The 17,239-nt window shown below is 37.7% G+C and overlaps 1 protein-coding gene across 1 annotated transcript in view; it reads left to right on the top strand.

The window, feature by feature from the left end:
* The window catches only part of LOC140233506 (1-phosphatidylinositol 4,5-bisphosphate phosphodiesterase gamma-1-like), a 97,929-nt gene extending 97,267 nt beyond the window's left edge, over positions 1–662 (top strand). Inside the window, exon 33 of the mRNA XM_072313625.1 lies at positions 440–662. Within this exon, the coding sequence (XP_072169726.1) occupies positions 440–509 (70 nt within the window). The 3' untranslated portion in view covers positions 510–662. The remainder of the gene's footprint in view (positions 1–439) is intronic.
* The last annotated feature ends 16,577 nt before the right edge of the window (positions 663–17,239 follow it).

Below are 17,239 nucleotides of genomic sequence, written 5' to 3' on the forward strand. Positions count from 1 at the left end.
ATGTCTTTTTAGTAGAAACCTCCCATTGACCTGCGCACAAGTTTTTTGGAGAAAAAAAAAATTATGCCTGAATGAAAATAAAAAAAAAAGAACCCAGAGTGAATCGGATCCTTTGCACCAAATAATTGAAGAATTGCTGCAAATATGCCATAATTGCTTTTGAGGAGAAGAGTTCATGGTTGCTATATGGCTAAGCAAAACGGTTATCATCAATTTTTTTTTTTTTTTTTCCAAGATTCAAGATGTTGGGTCACATCATTACCTCATCTAAATCATTTTTAAGAATATCACTGCCATAAAGTGTGTTCATGTCAAGGTACATTGTAGTAGGAAGTTACAGTAGATGGCAGGTTGTGTCGTCAAGGTTACGTTCAGTACGTCCAGACGAAATTATCCCGAGCTCACTCACACTTCTCTTGTGTTTTTTCTTGTTCTTCAGGCAACGTGTGGAGAAGAAGAAACTGAGGAAAACTGCAAGCAACAGCCAGAGCCGTCTACCCAGGTCGTAACTCCGCTGCGCTGTCGGTGCAACACTCGTCACGTCACGGGCACGGTCCTTCTCACAGAACTTCTGTTTTCAGCTCAAGAACTTTGTAGGACAATGGAATAATCACATCCGTGGAGTCTCTGTAGAAAAAGTTTAGATATTAGAAATCAATAGTATCAATGACACCGATATTTTTTTATGTCGTTTATTTTTGATGTCGTCAAGATTGAAGCTTCAGTCGGTGTTGCGCCTCTATTTGCGCCTGAATGCGGGACAAGGAAAGATAAACTGAAAAGAAGCCCGCATTCCAAGAATCTGTCATGGTATGAATGTTCACACTTTTCCTGTGGGAATCTGGCAACTCCATTCCTTGAGGGAAGAGAAACTGATGCTACGACACGACTTTGAGCAGGACAGACAATGGCCAAAGACATCTGTTGACCATTGATGAGAAACCTCAATCGAGTCTCTTTTGAGGTCTGGAATAGGCTCCTGAAGATATGTCACATCCTGTATTGATACCAGATTCTTGTTTGAGTCTGTCAGGCACGTTGTAGTGCTGGCTTGACTGTTCAACGATGGGCTTAGGAGGAATTTTCTCACTGTGGGTGTGATTGACTATGCTAGCAGTATCTAATCTCCTTGAATTTTGAGATTCACAAATTAAGCAAAATATTCTTGGACAGATCTGGCTTGAAATATGATTTCATCATTGCATTCTTACACAGCTTATTTATGACACCCATGTGATTAACGATAACTTACTACAATGAACGTTCAATTTTTTTCTCTCCTTGCATTAAAAAAAAAAAAAATTATGTGTTGGACTATCATTAAAAGCAGTCGGTGCAATAAGTTATATCTTCACACAGTAAGAACAGTTCTCGGGTACGAGATTTGAATTAAGAGAATAATGGTGACGTGATTGCCCCAGTCAACTTGCAGGATTCAAATCGCTGAGAAGTGTGGCCAGAGAAGGGTTGGATATTTCTGGTGTGGAGATGTTTTTAAAGTACTTGGAAAGTTACTTGGTGCAGCAAAACTCGAGCCGAGTGCTACTTGCAAAATAACTGGCACATCTTGTGGGAAGTGCGGAACCAGGAATACATGCCAAAGAATGAAGCGAAGTGGAGGTAATGCGACCAGAACACGTCCACCTCTTGTGCGGGAAACATGGAAAATTGCAAGACAGATGTCGTGCTGTAACTCGAATGACATCAGGGAAAGTCTGGACCTGGATTCGTCTAAAGGGACCAATAATTAGAATGCTTCATGCACGTTTCAGGCATCAATGCTAAAACTTCTTCAATCGCTACACGGGCAGAACACTTTCACATGTCTTCTAGACACCAGCAGTACGGTCGTCTGGTGGTCCATCCTAGCTTCATAGTTCAGGTTCTTCAAAAGTACATTATGATTAGGTTCCCAGTTTTTAATCACTCCATCATGCCAGTGCAATGTAGAAGCAGACACAGAACTCTCTACATCTCCATTTTATTACCATAATCCGACAAAATAATTCTTGTATGAAAAGCACTGCCCACAGCTGCTATTGAGAGAAGTGTGCATAAATCATGTGATGCTGCAGATCAGTTGACTTTCTCACTATTGATTGGCCCACTAAATATTGTCAAATCATGTAGAATTGTAATTAACGCTCACTCCACGTAGCACGAGTTGAAAGTTTATTCACCAGATGTCCACCCATATTTTTATGATGATATAAGAATTTGCATTGATGCCTAACCATTGCAATAAGTCCAACAACATACACCGGTATCTGCACTCACATGAAATGCATGAACTCTTCCTAGCACCGTATAGGTATGAGTTTTTAAATACTTGACTTCTTCAGTTAAACTGAGTAGCAACACTAATATCTGTTTTCTGTTGCTTTTCTTAGTCCAATTAAGTGAATATTATTGTACTTGTCTCAGCAGAACAAATGAAATTTGATAACACTCTTCCAAACTTCCAAACTGTGATATCATTGTATGGTAAATCTCATGGTTGTTTTTTTTTTTTCTTCCGCTGTTCCAATCTTGAGTCTACCATTAAGTGATCTCACTCAGATGATCACCGAATAATCTGTCTTTCATGATATTCGTTTTTGCAAACTTGACGAATTCTTGTTTACAGGACACCCATATAGCACAGAGGGACCTTTGGGGGGAATTCACCAGCACAACAAAATGGGGTAGGTGTCGCGAAAATGTTTTGAGGGATTGCGTCGTCGTGGCAGCCATGTCGCAGTAAGTACTGTACGCCTCGATGAGGAAGAAGCGTTAGGGCTACTTTGGTCAAGGAAGATACACTCTCAGCCTTCCTCAGCAGTTAGGAGCTCAAGGTTTACCAGTAGTAGCAACGCTCACACTATTGTCAATCATGTCACCCCATATTCTCATGTGCTATGCAGGAAATTATGTGGGACAGCTAGCTACCACTCTAGTGTTATTTTGGAGAGAGTTTGTAGAATTTATGCAACTCGTGTTATTGGCAACACATCTCGAATTGGAGATGGGGCTACAGTTTACCCATGTCCTTCAAAAGCTTCGAAATGAAGGCCGTGTCTAAGCATCGATGGAACGTGAAGCCCGTTAAAAGCAGCTTGAAATGTTTACAATGAAAACTTTAGTCCCACTGACATAGCAACCTTGGCCTGTCTGTGAGCAGTTGGATGCAAGTTGAATCGTATACCACTCATCTGTCCAATTTGGAACAAATGGAGGACTAAATGAAGGAGACTTTGCAGCAATGTGATGTGCAGAAATCAGTGGAATCAACCTCTGCAGGTTATCACAAGACTTTATTTTTAGTGTTAATCTACCATGCATTGTCATCCATCACTCTGCTCTGAGAAATAGTCATCATTATCACTAAAACTTATCATCAATCTTGTTAATCAATGTGAGTGGCGTAGTATCGCAGTCAGACTGCAGGCGCAATCTTATTTCGCTTTAACAAATGACACTAGTCCTTTGCCTGCATGATGACGTTTGTTCACGTCCAAGGCATAAGCTGCGAGTGAGTCTTTGTAACGATAAACTTCCTCAATGACAAGAAAATTTTCTTCCTCGTCGGACTGTTCAATGGTCACCTTCATTGCCAAGATGCAATACTAGAAATATTTTACACTGACTCTTCATCATTCTTTGGGACTTCATGTGGATATTTGTTAAGATGTGTTGTTGATGTATGACAACCAGATGCATGATCCTGTTGTCAAGGTGACTGCTAGTGACGTGTGCAAAGCAGTGAAAGCAGTCCGGTATTCGAGATTCAGATTTCTTTGCACATTTCTGGACCAAATCGTGGTGAGCATGCATTTCTTTCTTTGTCCAAGATGTTGACGACACAAGCACACGATGGCAAAGGTAGACCAGGTGCTTTGTCGTGGGTGGTCTTGTGCAAGTATTTGCAGGCTGTTTCTGTTTCACCGATCGGAGGGAAGTACTTTCTTCCAACGGCTCGGCATGTTTTCACTGCAGTTGTCAAGTGGAAACAAGTGTTATGGAGTCTCTACTCTCACTTGACAAAGTTCAACAATATTGTGTCACTGTAAACATTGACTCTTTTGCACGATTAATACTGTTCACACTGGACCAGTTGCGGTAAACGTAGCTTGTTGATAGTTATAAGGATGAGAGTATTTTTGTATGTAATTTATCATCTCCGAAGATATTTGTGTGTTATTTTTGCAGTGAGTCGTGTTGGTGAAGTGCAAATTCCCCTTCCCCCTAAAAAAAGACAAATGTCCATGGCGCCTCAGGGCAAATTGTGTCATGTTTACACTAACATGAGACAATATTTACAGTTGTAGGACCCGGCTTCAAAGTAATTACAGCAGGGATGACACATGTTCATGAGAACGTACCCACGTGTAGTGTTTAGTAATGACATTAGTGCTATAATCAATGCAAATCTTGACCTAGAGTGAATGTACCTGTATCAAGTTATGCGACGTAAAGGGTTTCTCCTGTTCCTTTCACGATTTTTGCTCAACATATACTGTATATTTTTCTTCTTTCGTGTACCTATGTATACCGCTAGTACATTTGCAAGCCCCGTCTTCATGTAATTGAATGCAATGTGTACTCGAAGACAGTGGGGGACCAAGGATGTGTTCCGTATGTATTAAAAGCCTGATCATTTTGTATGCAAGATCATGATATCATATTTCTACGTGTAAACCTGTGCAGATGTGTGATGTGTATTAACTACAAGCATTCATGCCGAGATGAAGATTCGGTGTGCGGGTTTCCCCGCCGTCAAATCGACGTGAGGAAGAGTTCCGAGTTTGCGACACGAAGGGCAGTATTAGCGATGATTCTTACAGGCTCTCTGCCGAGGTTGTATACATGTATGACGGAAAACAGCCAATCAGCAAGCATGCATTAGTGACGTTTGACAGCTCTCGCAATCATGATTGATTGCCCGTTGGCAGATCGGAGAGTACCTCTCATGAATTTATTATCTTATTTCCTTATTCATTAACATTCCTGTAGGATAAAAGCACACTGTTTTCTCACTTATTCAGTATGTTTTAGCGAGGTTTTTTTTTTCTTTTTTGTATGGAGAAAAATCTGTCACAAGAAAAGAGCAAAAATAAAGCTGCTCCCAATCATGACTTTCCTTAATACACGGGGAAATTGAATATATCATGCCTCGTCATGTTTTCTTTTTTTTTTTCTTGCTGCTCCTTCAAAATCTTTTTGTAATCACTATACATCAATCAAACATAGCTATTTCTCTTGTTCTCTCTCTCTCTCTCTCTCTCTCTCTCTCATGCAAGAAACACAAGAAATAAAGGAAGACTTTTCTATCGCAGAGAGAAAGAGGATTGAGACATGTTTCGCCTTGATAGGATAAAGGATCACGTTTCATGAAATGGGGTAATTGTTTTGAAGTTCGTGCGCCGGCAATATGTACTTAAAAACTTTTGTGTTGGCAAAGTACCAAAGCAAAGAAATTACAATACCTACCTGTGAAAGACATTGATAAAGACTTTGTTTGTGCATTTGAGTAGAGCCATGGTGGTTGTTAAACTGTATTTAGACACTGACATATCAACTGTACTTGTAGCATTGCCAGTAAGGCCGAATTATTTTCCAGAAGTAGATTTCTGATGTAGGCATTGTTATGAAATATTCCACTGTAGAAAGGAAACCATTTAATGCTCTGTTCGCTCTTTCTTTTTCTTTTTAATTTTTTTTTTACGTTTTGAGAGGACTGTCAGGGATTACAGGGGGGGGGGGATTTGCCTTTTAGACTTTAACCTTTGACCTCTGTGACATCTTTTTGAGAAATGCTGCGCCTAGACTGGAGCTGAGTTGAGATTCACTGTTTGGGTCCGGCTAGCTCACCACTTAACTTGGATTTCTTCAGTGTAGTTTAAAGTAACCAGCTGTTTTGTGGATTATTTGGTTTGATGTCAGTGCCTTACTTAACTTTAATGAGTTCAAGCTGGATGAGTAGTTCAGTCAGACACGACACCATTTGGGTCACTCATTTTGTTTAAGATTTGCGAGTATCCCAAATTGGTGGAAATCATGCATTTTTAAATACAGTATAAGAAATAATCTTGTACAGATGGGCGGTACAAAGTGGTGAAGTTCAAGAACCAAATGAATTGGTAAAACTCTGCACTCTGGCAGGCGCGCAATAGTGGACAACCCAAGTGTCTGCCATGTGTGGAAGTGTTAAGTCGGCGAGGAGGGTTATTTAGTCGTCCATACGCTAGAGCAATTTGCGGACCTCTGGTATTTCTTCTAAAGTGAGGGGAAAACAGAGCTGTGACATTGGCAGCAAGAGCTTTCGGACCAAATGAACACAAATCATGCAAGAATGTGATGTAGTATGTACATACACCGTACGCAGTTCATGTACCGCAGTGTTGAAAAAACGCATCGTATTAAAGAGTGTTGAGTGAAGTCGGTTCTTTAGTAATAACTGACAGAAATGCTATAATTTGGGGGAAAACTTATATTCCTCAATATGAAGCATTTAAGAAAAGACAATGTTTAAGCACATTGAGTGTCCTAATAATGATCACACTTTAGAAGGGGATAAATCACAGAGTCTCAGCTCTCATTGATAATAATGTCAGGAAAAGTCTCAGAATGTGAAAAGAATTACAATATTTGCCGTTGACACAGTTCTACTTACTGTGAAATTTTCTTGATGAAAGTAGCTATTGTATATCCAGGTGACCATCAAAAGATATTAAAAGCATTGAAAAAAGAGAAAAAAATTCAGACTGCTTCTCAAAGACTAGAACTATTTCATCTGAAAAATCAAAAATTTAGGAGGGCGTGCAAAACATGGAATCTATATTTAAGAAGAAAACACTCACACACTCAGAATTACACAAACTATTATATATTCCCAACTACACACTCGGCCTTATGTATCACTTCTGCACAGTGGTGGCACACTGTTTGCTGTACCGTGTGCATAAGAGAACCTTAAAGGGAAAGTCAAATGTAGCTTGAGCTTCAAGAAGTCATCTGGTAAAAATTGTTGAAAATAAAAACAAAAATTTAACTGAATCCTGTCACAGATTTTCCTACTGTGCATCATGCAACACAAGTTCTGCATGCCACCTGTCAATTCATATTTTTACTATGTAAAATTTTAACATTCATGGCAACAGGTCATCAGGACATGAATTCATGAAGTGACCAAGGTGGTTTTTTTTTGTTCAAGTTCTGCTGGCACTGTTGCTTTAAATCCCTTGGAATATGTTTCAGTGGATGCAGTATTTTTCTCTTTGTTTTCTAGTTGGTATATGCAGCACAGAATACTTTTCCATTACAGTTCAGCTTTTTGTTGTTGTTGTTGTTGCTCTGTTGCTCTTTATCTTTATGTTCACTTCAAGGTATATGGTCTATAACTCGTGTTTGATTGCATTAAAAATGCATACATACAGAATGATGAAGTTCTAGTACTCACAAAGTTTATTATAGAATGTCACTATCTTGCCAATATAGTCAAGCTCTATGAAGTCAGAACAGCCTCGGCATGCAGCAAATGAGGCCAAATTGTCCCTAGTTTTTCAGATGATATATATCCAGTGCAGATATATTCTGTGTGAGATGTACACCATAACCTGTGTTTAAAACTTGACACGTGAAATTTCTTCTTGAAATGAAGAAAGGCTAAATTTCTAATACAGAGGCATTGGACAGAGTGCTACATCCTTGAAAACAAACCTTATATATTAAAAGTGATAACAGAATTCAGTGACTTTGTTGGTATTTTGACCTCCACCACCACACATAATTGACAAGGTGACTTTAAAGGGGAGTTCTTTTCGAGTTGTTGGGCTGTCTTTTTATTTGATTAAAATGAGTGTATACAACATGTATCTTGAGTTACACAAATCTTTTTTTCATTGTCTGTGAGCAGAAATTGTACATCAGCTCTCACATTAATTTTTGATTCTTTTTTTTATTTTTATTTTGTTTTTTTATCATAGAAAATACTAGTATCTACATGTATATCAGGTGGCCCGTTCTTGAATCTATGGCAGGACACTAACTTTTTTCTTCGATGGCATGTTTGGGTCACTAGAATCTGTAAATCTGAAATGTTGGTGGCCCAAAATGAGAGCAAATGTAACAAATGTAATGGTCCGTTTTGAATCTTAGTTGCCCAATCGGGCCACCAACAGTCCTAAACCATTCTCAAAATTTGGTGGCCTGACACCAATTTTTAGTGGCCCCGGGCCACCATTCCACCGCTCATGTCGAACCCTGTTTATCAGATGTGTCTTGAAAGTGACTGTTTTAGGGCACATGTAATGCAAAAGCAGAAGATGAAAATTGGGCATTAGTTACATGTAGCAGTGGCAGGCGAGCCATGGATATGGTACTTCATATTATTATGATTATAATCAGTGATTTCTTAGTGTATACAAACCTAGTTCAGCTAGTAGAGAAATTGTCAAAACAGTGGATTTACTATTATGTTTGTTGTTTTGTTTGTTTTTCTTTCCCAAGAACAAGAGTGAGCATGAATTCAGGTGTATGTATAATAATACCAGTTCTGTAGAGGGAAACCCTGTTAAAATGAGGTCGCTGGTACAGCTGATTTTACCTCTTTATAATAAAAAATGGTACCTTTTCGTAAATGTACTTAAACAGCAACCAGCTGAATACGGTGATTGAAAATCAGGACCGCCAAATTCACCTCGTTAAAAGTGGAACGTAATTGTAAGTGAGCTTGTTACAACTGGGTTTCCCTGGACGAAATGTATTTTTAATCCATGGTTGTGCAAGGGTCTGATTACATTTGAAAAATATTGCTATGTCTCCAGGAGTGAAGATGGACCATTGTGACAGTGCAATGTGTTGTACTGTATAACAAATTTGTTCAAAGCTATTTTTTTATTTGGTGATCACTTGAATTACTAGTAGATTTTTGTATTTTTGTTATGAAAGTGCTTTAGTACAAAGCCTTGATATTTTATATCAGCTCTAGAATCTGCCTCTATCTTTTCTACATATTTGCAAATACAGCGATACTTTAATTTGATATGAATTACTTTGCTTGTGTTTTTTTTTTTTTTTTTTTTTTTTTTGGTCGTACATGTGATTATTACCGTATAGAGCTCTGCTTTAAATTTCTTTTATTTTGTATACTTAAAGAGATTGTAAATGTATACCTTGATTCAAAACTGTAGCCAGTTCATTACAACACATATGCTATGCAGTATATTTCTGCACAGTATGATAATATGCCTCGTCTAGCTTCATCAAGGACAAAATTTACCGAGGGATCCACAAATGTGTGCCGACAATTTCAGGTCAGCACATGTTCAGCAAAAGAAAACAGACGAATCTGTAAAATTTAGAATCAGGTTTTAAGATGTCCTCAGTTTTGTGATGTCACTACAGATGGTGGCCGCCAAGTTTGTGCCGAAGCATGTGAACTCAACTGAACAAGATACTTTTGTGAATTATTTTGTTTGCGGAAGGAGATACAGTGGAACCTTGTTTATATACAGAGGTCAGATGTAACAAAGCCCTCTTATAACAAGGTGGTGGTTTTCGCAGGTCCGAACTCTTTATATTGCTTTATTTTTATACCCTGGTAGAGTGAGAAACCCATTGATTTCAATCAGTGCGACAGATCCGGATTATTTCTCAGTTTATGTAGACTATGGTAGTCGGGATTTGTGTGGGTGCCTTATTTTAGTTTTATTGGTATTGTGTATCCCGTTATATGTGTATCTGTGTACCACCCGACACATTACCACCAGGCTGTCGTCATCAGTCAGAAATGTGTAGTGAATGCAAGTGACCATCCTTTGTTATCAATCTTGTTGAAAGATTTTGAAGATGGAGAAATTCAAAGACTTTTGAAGCTGTGTGCTCATCTTGTTTTCTGTTCTTGTTACAATGTTTCTGTCTTCTGTGCTTGAAATCGTACAACTCAACCAAAGTCATGTTCTTTATTCTTTATTTTTTAATAACAAAAACTTACTAGAGGAGAAAAGGGTTTAAAAAAAAAGACCCAACAACAAACAAGCAAGAGAATTTGTAGTGCAGAGACTAGAGAAATATATTCGAATTTCATACGCGTCGTATTTGTGATAGTGGTGGCATTATTTACTCAGTGCTCGGATGGAAGTTTGTGTATTATCGTTTCATCTGATTTTCTTGAAATAATGATAATTTTTACTGGAGAAAAGTGATTAGTGTGGCAGGCAGTGATGACACTATAAGCCCTGGCAGGTACAATATGTGCAGGGTGAGGCTTTGAAATCGGCTTCAAAAAGCTATGTGAGAGGCAGTCCAACTGGATGACTATACTCGAGCTGTGCATTTTGGCAGTCTAGGGGTGACTCGACTGTCATACGGTGGAATTACCTTCCTTTATAAATCTTTCCTCTGTATCTTGTCTTCTAATGACTTCCTTTTTTAGTCACATGGATGGTGTCATATCAAGTGTTGGTTTGTATTTAGGGAAGAAAAAAAAACAACATATCATACACGTGTATAATCCAAAGATACTTATTTCTTTTCATCTTTGTTTCTTGTTGGCATTTGCCGAATGAAGTGCGTTGAATAGACATAATAACAAAATTATGGAACGATGAAGAATGATGAGTAGCTTTATTCATTCTCATAGTTTTCTCGTCTTATTCTGTGTGACAGTAAACATTCTTGTAAGAGTTATGTTGCTGTATTTACTCAACATATGACAAGTGATACCATGTAAACATGATTGTGGGAAATGAAACGTATGAGAAATAAAATTGATCTTGCGCTACAGCAGTCAAATCGTTGTGTGTGGTGATTTTTTTCATCAATGTGTCACTTTAAAACATCTCAAACACATCCAAGGTATGTAGTTTTTGTGCACGTTGTCATTTAAACTACAGTCAACCTCGCCATAGTGGAATCTATTGGGACTGACAAAAACACTTTGACTTTCGCAAAATTCAACATTTGAGGATGTTGATTTTGAACTTTTCCAAACTAATTTTGATTATGCAACACCTTTTTTTTTTTTCAAACCCTGCTGCGCCGCCCACACATAGCTCGCCTCTACCTTGGTACGTGTAATTTATGTTCTGCTCTGCTGGACATCAGTACATGTATTTTCCTTCGTCTATTTATGAAAGAATGCAAGAATGCTTTACTTCCATGTTTGAACGACGTACGGGGAAAAAAGAACTTTGACTTGGGAGATGGAGATAGCATGTATTCATACAAATATGGACTTGAAATTATCTTTGACATAGCCGAAATTCAAATTGTAAATTTTTATTTACTGTAAAAGTGGAAATTTTCGCAGTGTTGACAATTTTTCGCATTTCCCTCCAACCAGAAGCTTAGCGCGAAAAAAAAGCATATGAATATTTGTGCATGCCAAATGTTTCTGTAGTTGATGGCTTGATTCAGTAGAATTACAAACACGTGAAACTCGTGTTGCCCAGCCAAGCGTGAAAATTACTCTTGCGAAAGTATCCACTTTTACAGTAATGAAAGTTTATTTCTAAGGAATGAGTAGAGCAAATTGGGACTTTTCTGAAGCTTCGACTTGGCTGAGTCTTCGACTTGTGCAAGGTTGACTTAGGCAAGCTTTTCTTCAAGTACGTACAGTACTGTATTTCCTTCATTGTTCGATTGTATACTAACAAGATTTTGTCTACTGTGATACTCTCTGGTCATCAATTTTGATGTCCTCTCAGTTAATTGAAAAAAAAAAAAAAATAAAAAAAAGATGTACACCGTAGATAGAAATATAGCGATCTTTATCATCACAATTATGATGATAACTTAATTACTATTATGGAAAATGTTGGATAACTTTCAGTGTTCAGCATCATTTTCTGCTTGTTTTCCAATGAGAGTGAATACAGACTGAACAGACTCTGTAAATGTTATGGGTTTTTTACCATGGAAATTATACCATCTGCAGTCAAGACTGATTTAATGCACAGACCAAAGGACACTACGTATATGCATGAAGTGTATAGAACAAATTTATTTTCATACGCAACAACATCTATTTCCAAAACATCTGCTGATACAAAAATTTGCAGCTATGATCAAGTGTGAACAACTTTTCCATCATTATCCAACAAACACAGAAAAATACGAGTGATGCAAAATCAAAGAGCAACAAATGGGCAAACCTTATCTTGGCAAGATAATTTGCAAGGCACAAAAAGATTTACAGTATCAGATACTACTGAGGGAAAGGAGATGGTAGCAATACATCTCCCCCGAGTACAAGATATTTTTTCTCTCTTCAGAACAAGGTTAATACAGTATATGTGACGGCCCAGCTCAAAAACTACAGCGTACAAAAAAGCAGATAAGGATTCTCTATAATGTACCGAAACATGTCATTTGGGTTAACCAGCTCAAATTTATCATTTGTCTTTCTACCTGATAGGGTTTTTTTTTTTTCTATCAACTATCAAATTTTGCCAGCTTAAAACAAAGCCAAAATAGAGAAAATAGCGTTTTTTCTGGACCACTTTTTTTTTTCCATTGATATTTATGCACACCATTTCTGAGTGACCCCCAATATTTCCTCTTTTCCTCTTTTTTCCCGTATCTATGAAACTGCACTATAACAATCCATTTTTGAATGGGTTATAATGGTACAATTTTAACAGGTTTTATATAATTGTAAAGTTTAGAGCTTACTGTTTTCAAATTATCTGGAAGAGCAGAAATTCATTTCAGCCTACTTTTTGTGGGTTTTGAGCTGGGCAGTCACATATGTTGTTCTGAAGGCCACTGAAAGACCACTGTCTCACCACAGAAACAATGAATGATATTCCTTCTTTGATTTAAATTCTTTTTAACACATGATAAACTCAATCATCTCCACAATCTGTCTTCATAACTTAAGTACTCTTTTGGCATAAAGAATGCTGAGGTGTACCTCAATGATCCCTGTACAAAGTTTATATGTGAAACAACTACTTGTACTGAGTGTGGTTGGGTATAAAATAATACATATCATAGGAGGGGTACCCACGGATCATGCCGTCTTTCTAGTGGCAGCGTATTTATTATATTATTGCCACTGTTAATATTCACTGGATGAGGGCAGTATTACTGCAAGACCCCTACAGATTGTGAAAGTTGGCAATACAATTGTATTTGAGCCGTGAGTTGTCAGCTATAACACCTCGAGTATTCTGAGTCGACTTGGCCTTTGAGGGTAAATCCGGTCCAAATATAAGTTAGTCTGATTAAAAAAAAAAAAAAAAAAGAGAGTAAAATCTTACAAGTTCAACGGTAAAAATTTGACTGAAATCGTATGAAAAATAAGGATGTAATGACATTTTAAAGTTTTGCTAATTTCTGCAAACAGTTCTTGTACAGTGGATATGAATATGCAAATGAGTGAGCTAACCATGTCAGAACCTCACAATTTTCCAGTGATCATGTACAAAAAAAAAAAAATGACAAAAATTAAATGTTTCTGTCACTGAAGTCTGAAACATGATTTTATTCTTGGTTGAATGACCTCAAAATAGTGATCAATTTCATTAGATATACCAGGATTTGAGCCTCAGGCATTATTGCGTTTGAATGAAAAAATAGAAATTTCAGCATTTTATGTACAAACTATATGGCAAGTTGTGAGGGGATGACATGTTCACTTTACCATTTGTATACTCATATCGATCGTTCAAGAACTGTTTCCTGAAAAATGGGCGAAACTTCAAAATGTCATAACTTCCTTACTTTTCACCCAATTTCCATCAAAATTTTACAGTTAAACTCGTAATATTTTACTCTTTCTATAAGACTAACTTATATTTGGACTGGATTTCCCCTTTTAGGACAGAGTTGATGATAAATGGGTCACAGAAGCAAGTCAGTGACGGTTTGCACAAAAAGGGGGAAAAATGATGAGGAAAGTTGCAGCAGATTGAAAGTCAGAAAGTCATTTGATTGGACAGCCAGTAGTAAGTTTTAAAGACAAACAAACAAACAAACTTACTGTTATGGTCTCATAATCATTGCATTGTTTGCAGGAATACAGTCTCAGGTTTGCATGCAAGAATATTACAATTATGGTTGCTAAATTCACATACCTAGTCTTGGTCTCATATTCGTAACACTGCTTGCAGGTAAATCGTCTCGGGGTCAGAATGCAAGAATATTACAATTTTGGTTGCAACTGACCTAGAAATGTATGTCTGTAAGAGAACATGGGAGAATATATTACATCCCTGATAATCTTTTTGTTGAGCTTTCCTTGAGTAGAGTCATCCACAAACAAAAAAACTGTTCGATCATCTATCATATTGCCACTACTAGCAGATTCACTGGATAAGGGCAATATCACTGCAAGGCCTCTGGAATCTGTGAAAGTTGGCAAGACAATTGTATTTGGAGCCGTGAGTTGTCAACTATAACGTCTTGAGTATTCTGATTTGACTTGGCTCTAATGACAGAGTTGATGATAAATGGGTCACAGGAACAAGTCAGTGACAGTTTGCGCAGAAGGGGAAAAATGATGAGGAAAGTTGCAGCAGGTTGAAAGTGACAGAGTCATTCGAGTGGACAGCCAGTGGTGAGTTTTAAAAACAAACAAACAAACTTACTGTCGTGGTCTCATAATCATTAAAATGTACGGTAAAACACAATATTTTCGCGAATGGGAGCTGACGGCCTTATTCGCAGCATGAGATTTTCGCGAGTTGCGTTTACATTCAATGCATATAGTGTAGACAAGATCTTTAGCGTGCATTTTAATTTCACGAAACTCGGCTCTCGTTATATTTGCGAAATTAAGATTCATGCCAACATTCCTCATTTTACAGTACATTGCTTGCAGGAATATAGTCTTTGGTCTGAACGGAAGAATACCACAATTATGGTTGCTAAATTGTCCTACTTAATCTTGGTCTCATAATCATAACTTTGCTTGCATGTAAATCGTTTCGGGGTCTGAATGCAAGAATACTACAATTATGGTTGCTAACATTGACCTACTTTAATAGTCTTGGTCTATTGACCTACTTAGTGTTGGTCTCAGAATCATAACATTGCTTGCAGGTATATCATCTCAGGGTCTGAATGCAAGAAAACTACAATTCGTCGGTTGAGAATGATAAAGGCGTTAAGTTGCCGCTAAACCCATAGTGTTCAAGACCACTTAACGCCCTTTTCATTCTCAACAGACGAATTATGGTTGCAACTGACCTACAGTACAAATGTGTGTCGTAAGAGGACGTGTGAGAATATATCATCCCTGATATTCCTTTGAAGAGCTTTCCTTGCTTAGTAGAGTCATCCAAAAACAACAACAACAACAACAACAAAACCTGTTGGACCTTATGCACACATGAACAGGCTTTTTTTTTCGTATTACGGATACAAAGCAACAAATAAGTACTGTACATATTTTTTTTTTCCACAAGTATGCACTTTCCTGTCAGATGATGTGAAATGTCAGGATACAAGTCAGGTATGCATCTTGGCAGTAGTAGGCAAGAAGTCCAGAAAACCCCCCCAAAAAATGTTTGCACCATTGCACTCACATTTACAATAATCTGTCGCTTGCGTTGCTCTGCCATATGATACCACGTATATAAATCTCCGGCTCGGGGGTACATTGTATATGCAATAACAGTTCAATTTCTGTCATAATACTCTGCATGTACAGGGGAATCCAGTTATAACGAGATTATCCGTTCTGCCTGATTTTTCTCATTATATCCGGACTCTCGTTGTGTCCGAACACTTGGGATAAGTACACTGTATATGAACACGCTCTCGTAAACCTGCAAGCTACAATGTCCATTGTATGAGGATGATGCCATGTTGATAAACAGAAAAACAGGAAACCGGAACGGAAAGTGCTATAGCATTCTCGCGATAATTATCATAAAAAATGTTCTCGACGTGTGTTGAATGTTTTAGATTTGACAACACATCCATGTTGTAGATGGTACATGCCTTTTGTTATATTAATTAATCTTTACATGTGAGAAGAGAACGGTGAAGAAAATTAATGCAACTAACTGAATACCACTGCGCAATCAATGCTGCATTTAGCGTAACTCGCGTGGAAGACAGCTGCAACTAAAAGTCCGAAGTTACCATTCATTCTATGACGCTTTAAAAAAAAATATAAATTGCATGTATTACGGGGACAGTTTACATCACAATCTATACTCTCATTTTTATTTCCTTCAAGGAAACCGTGTCCAACATCCCATTTTCTCTCGCTATTGCTATGTACAGTGCGATACGTGAAACGCATGCTTTACCCAGATTGCTTTCACTGCCAGAGCGCCACATGCTTCCAGCTTGTTGCAATGCATTCGAGGTTAAATGCGTGCTTTGCGTGAATATTTGCCCAACGAGATTGACGGTTGCCGTTTACGAAAACTAACACCATTAACCGTTGATTGCAAAATTGACCGAGATAGCATTTTGATTAGATACAGTTAAGTTTATTAAAATTCTAACATACAACATCATATCTTAATTTTGATGTCTAATTGAATTTCTCTCATAATCAAGATACGTAAATGGGGAATCTGAGTGAGTGGCTAATGTTTGCAAAAGTTTACAAAATTTTAGCAAATATTAGGCATCATCAGGGTTCTGCAACAGTTGCAATCAAACCTGAAAACAGTTTTCATTATTGCAACCAGTTTTTCTTATCGCAAAGAAACTTTGAACATGTTAAAAATTTCTGACGAAACCTACAATTTGATACATTAGCAAAAAATTCACTGCTCATGGATAGATAATAGTCCCCTTTATGTATCTGATGAAAAGTTAACACAATTCACTTAACATTTCAGATACTTAAATACACTAGTTTTTCTCAAAAAAAAAAGAAAAAGCGAACACTAATTCAAATTGATACGTCTGTGATAACATTTAGGCCTGTTCTTTAGTGAACGCTATAGCTTCTAGATATTCCGATGCTGTCGGCCCTCAGAAAGAGACATTAGGAACTTGCGGCGCGTGCTCCTCGATTGCGTTCTGTTTGGCATTGGCAGTTGTTTGTAGCTGCCTGCATGCAACAATAATTTCAGATAATTACACGGAGAACTAACCTTTTCTGGTTTTAAAACATTGCCTGATTTTGCCCGCCATATCCGCACAAATTCGTCCTTGTTTTCCTTTGTTTTTAGGCCCGAAAATCATCTCGCAACGAACGAAACTTGAATTCCCATAGGTTAACACACAAAGCTAGTTGGGACCGAACAATTTATCTCATTATAAGTGGATTCTCCTCGTCCAACGTATA

Source organism: Diadema setosum, chromosome 9 (genome assembly GCF_964275005.1).
Source record: "Diadema setosum chromosome 9, eeDiaSeto1, whole genome shotgun sequence".
In the NCBI taxonomy this organism is placed as follows: domain Eukaryota; kingdom Metazoa; phylum Echinodermata; class Echinoidea; order Diadematoida; family Diadematidae; genus Diadema; species Diadema setosum.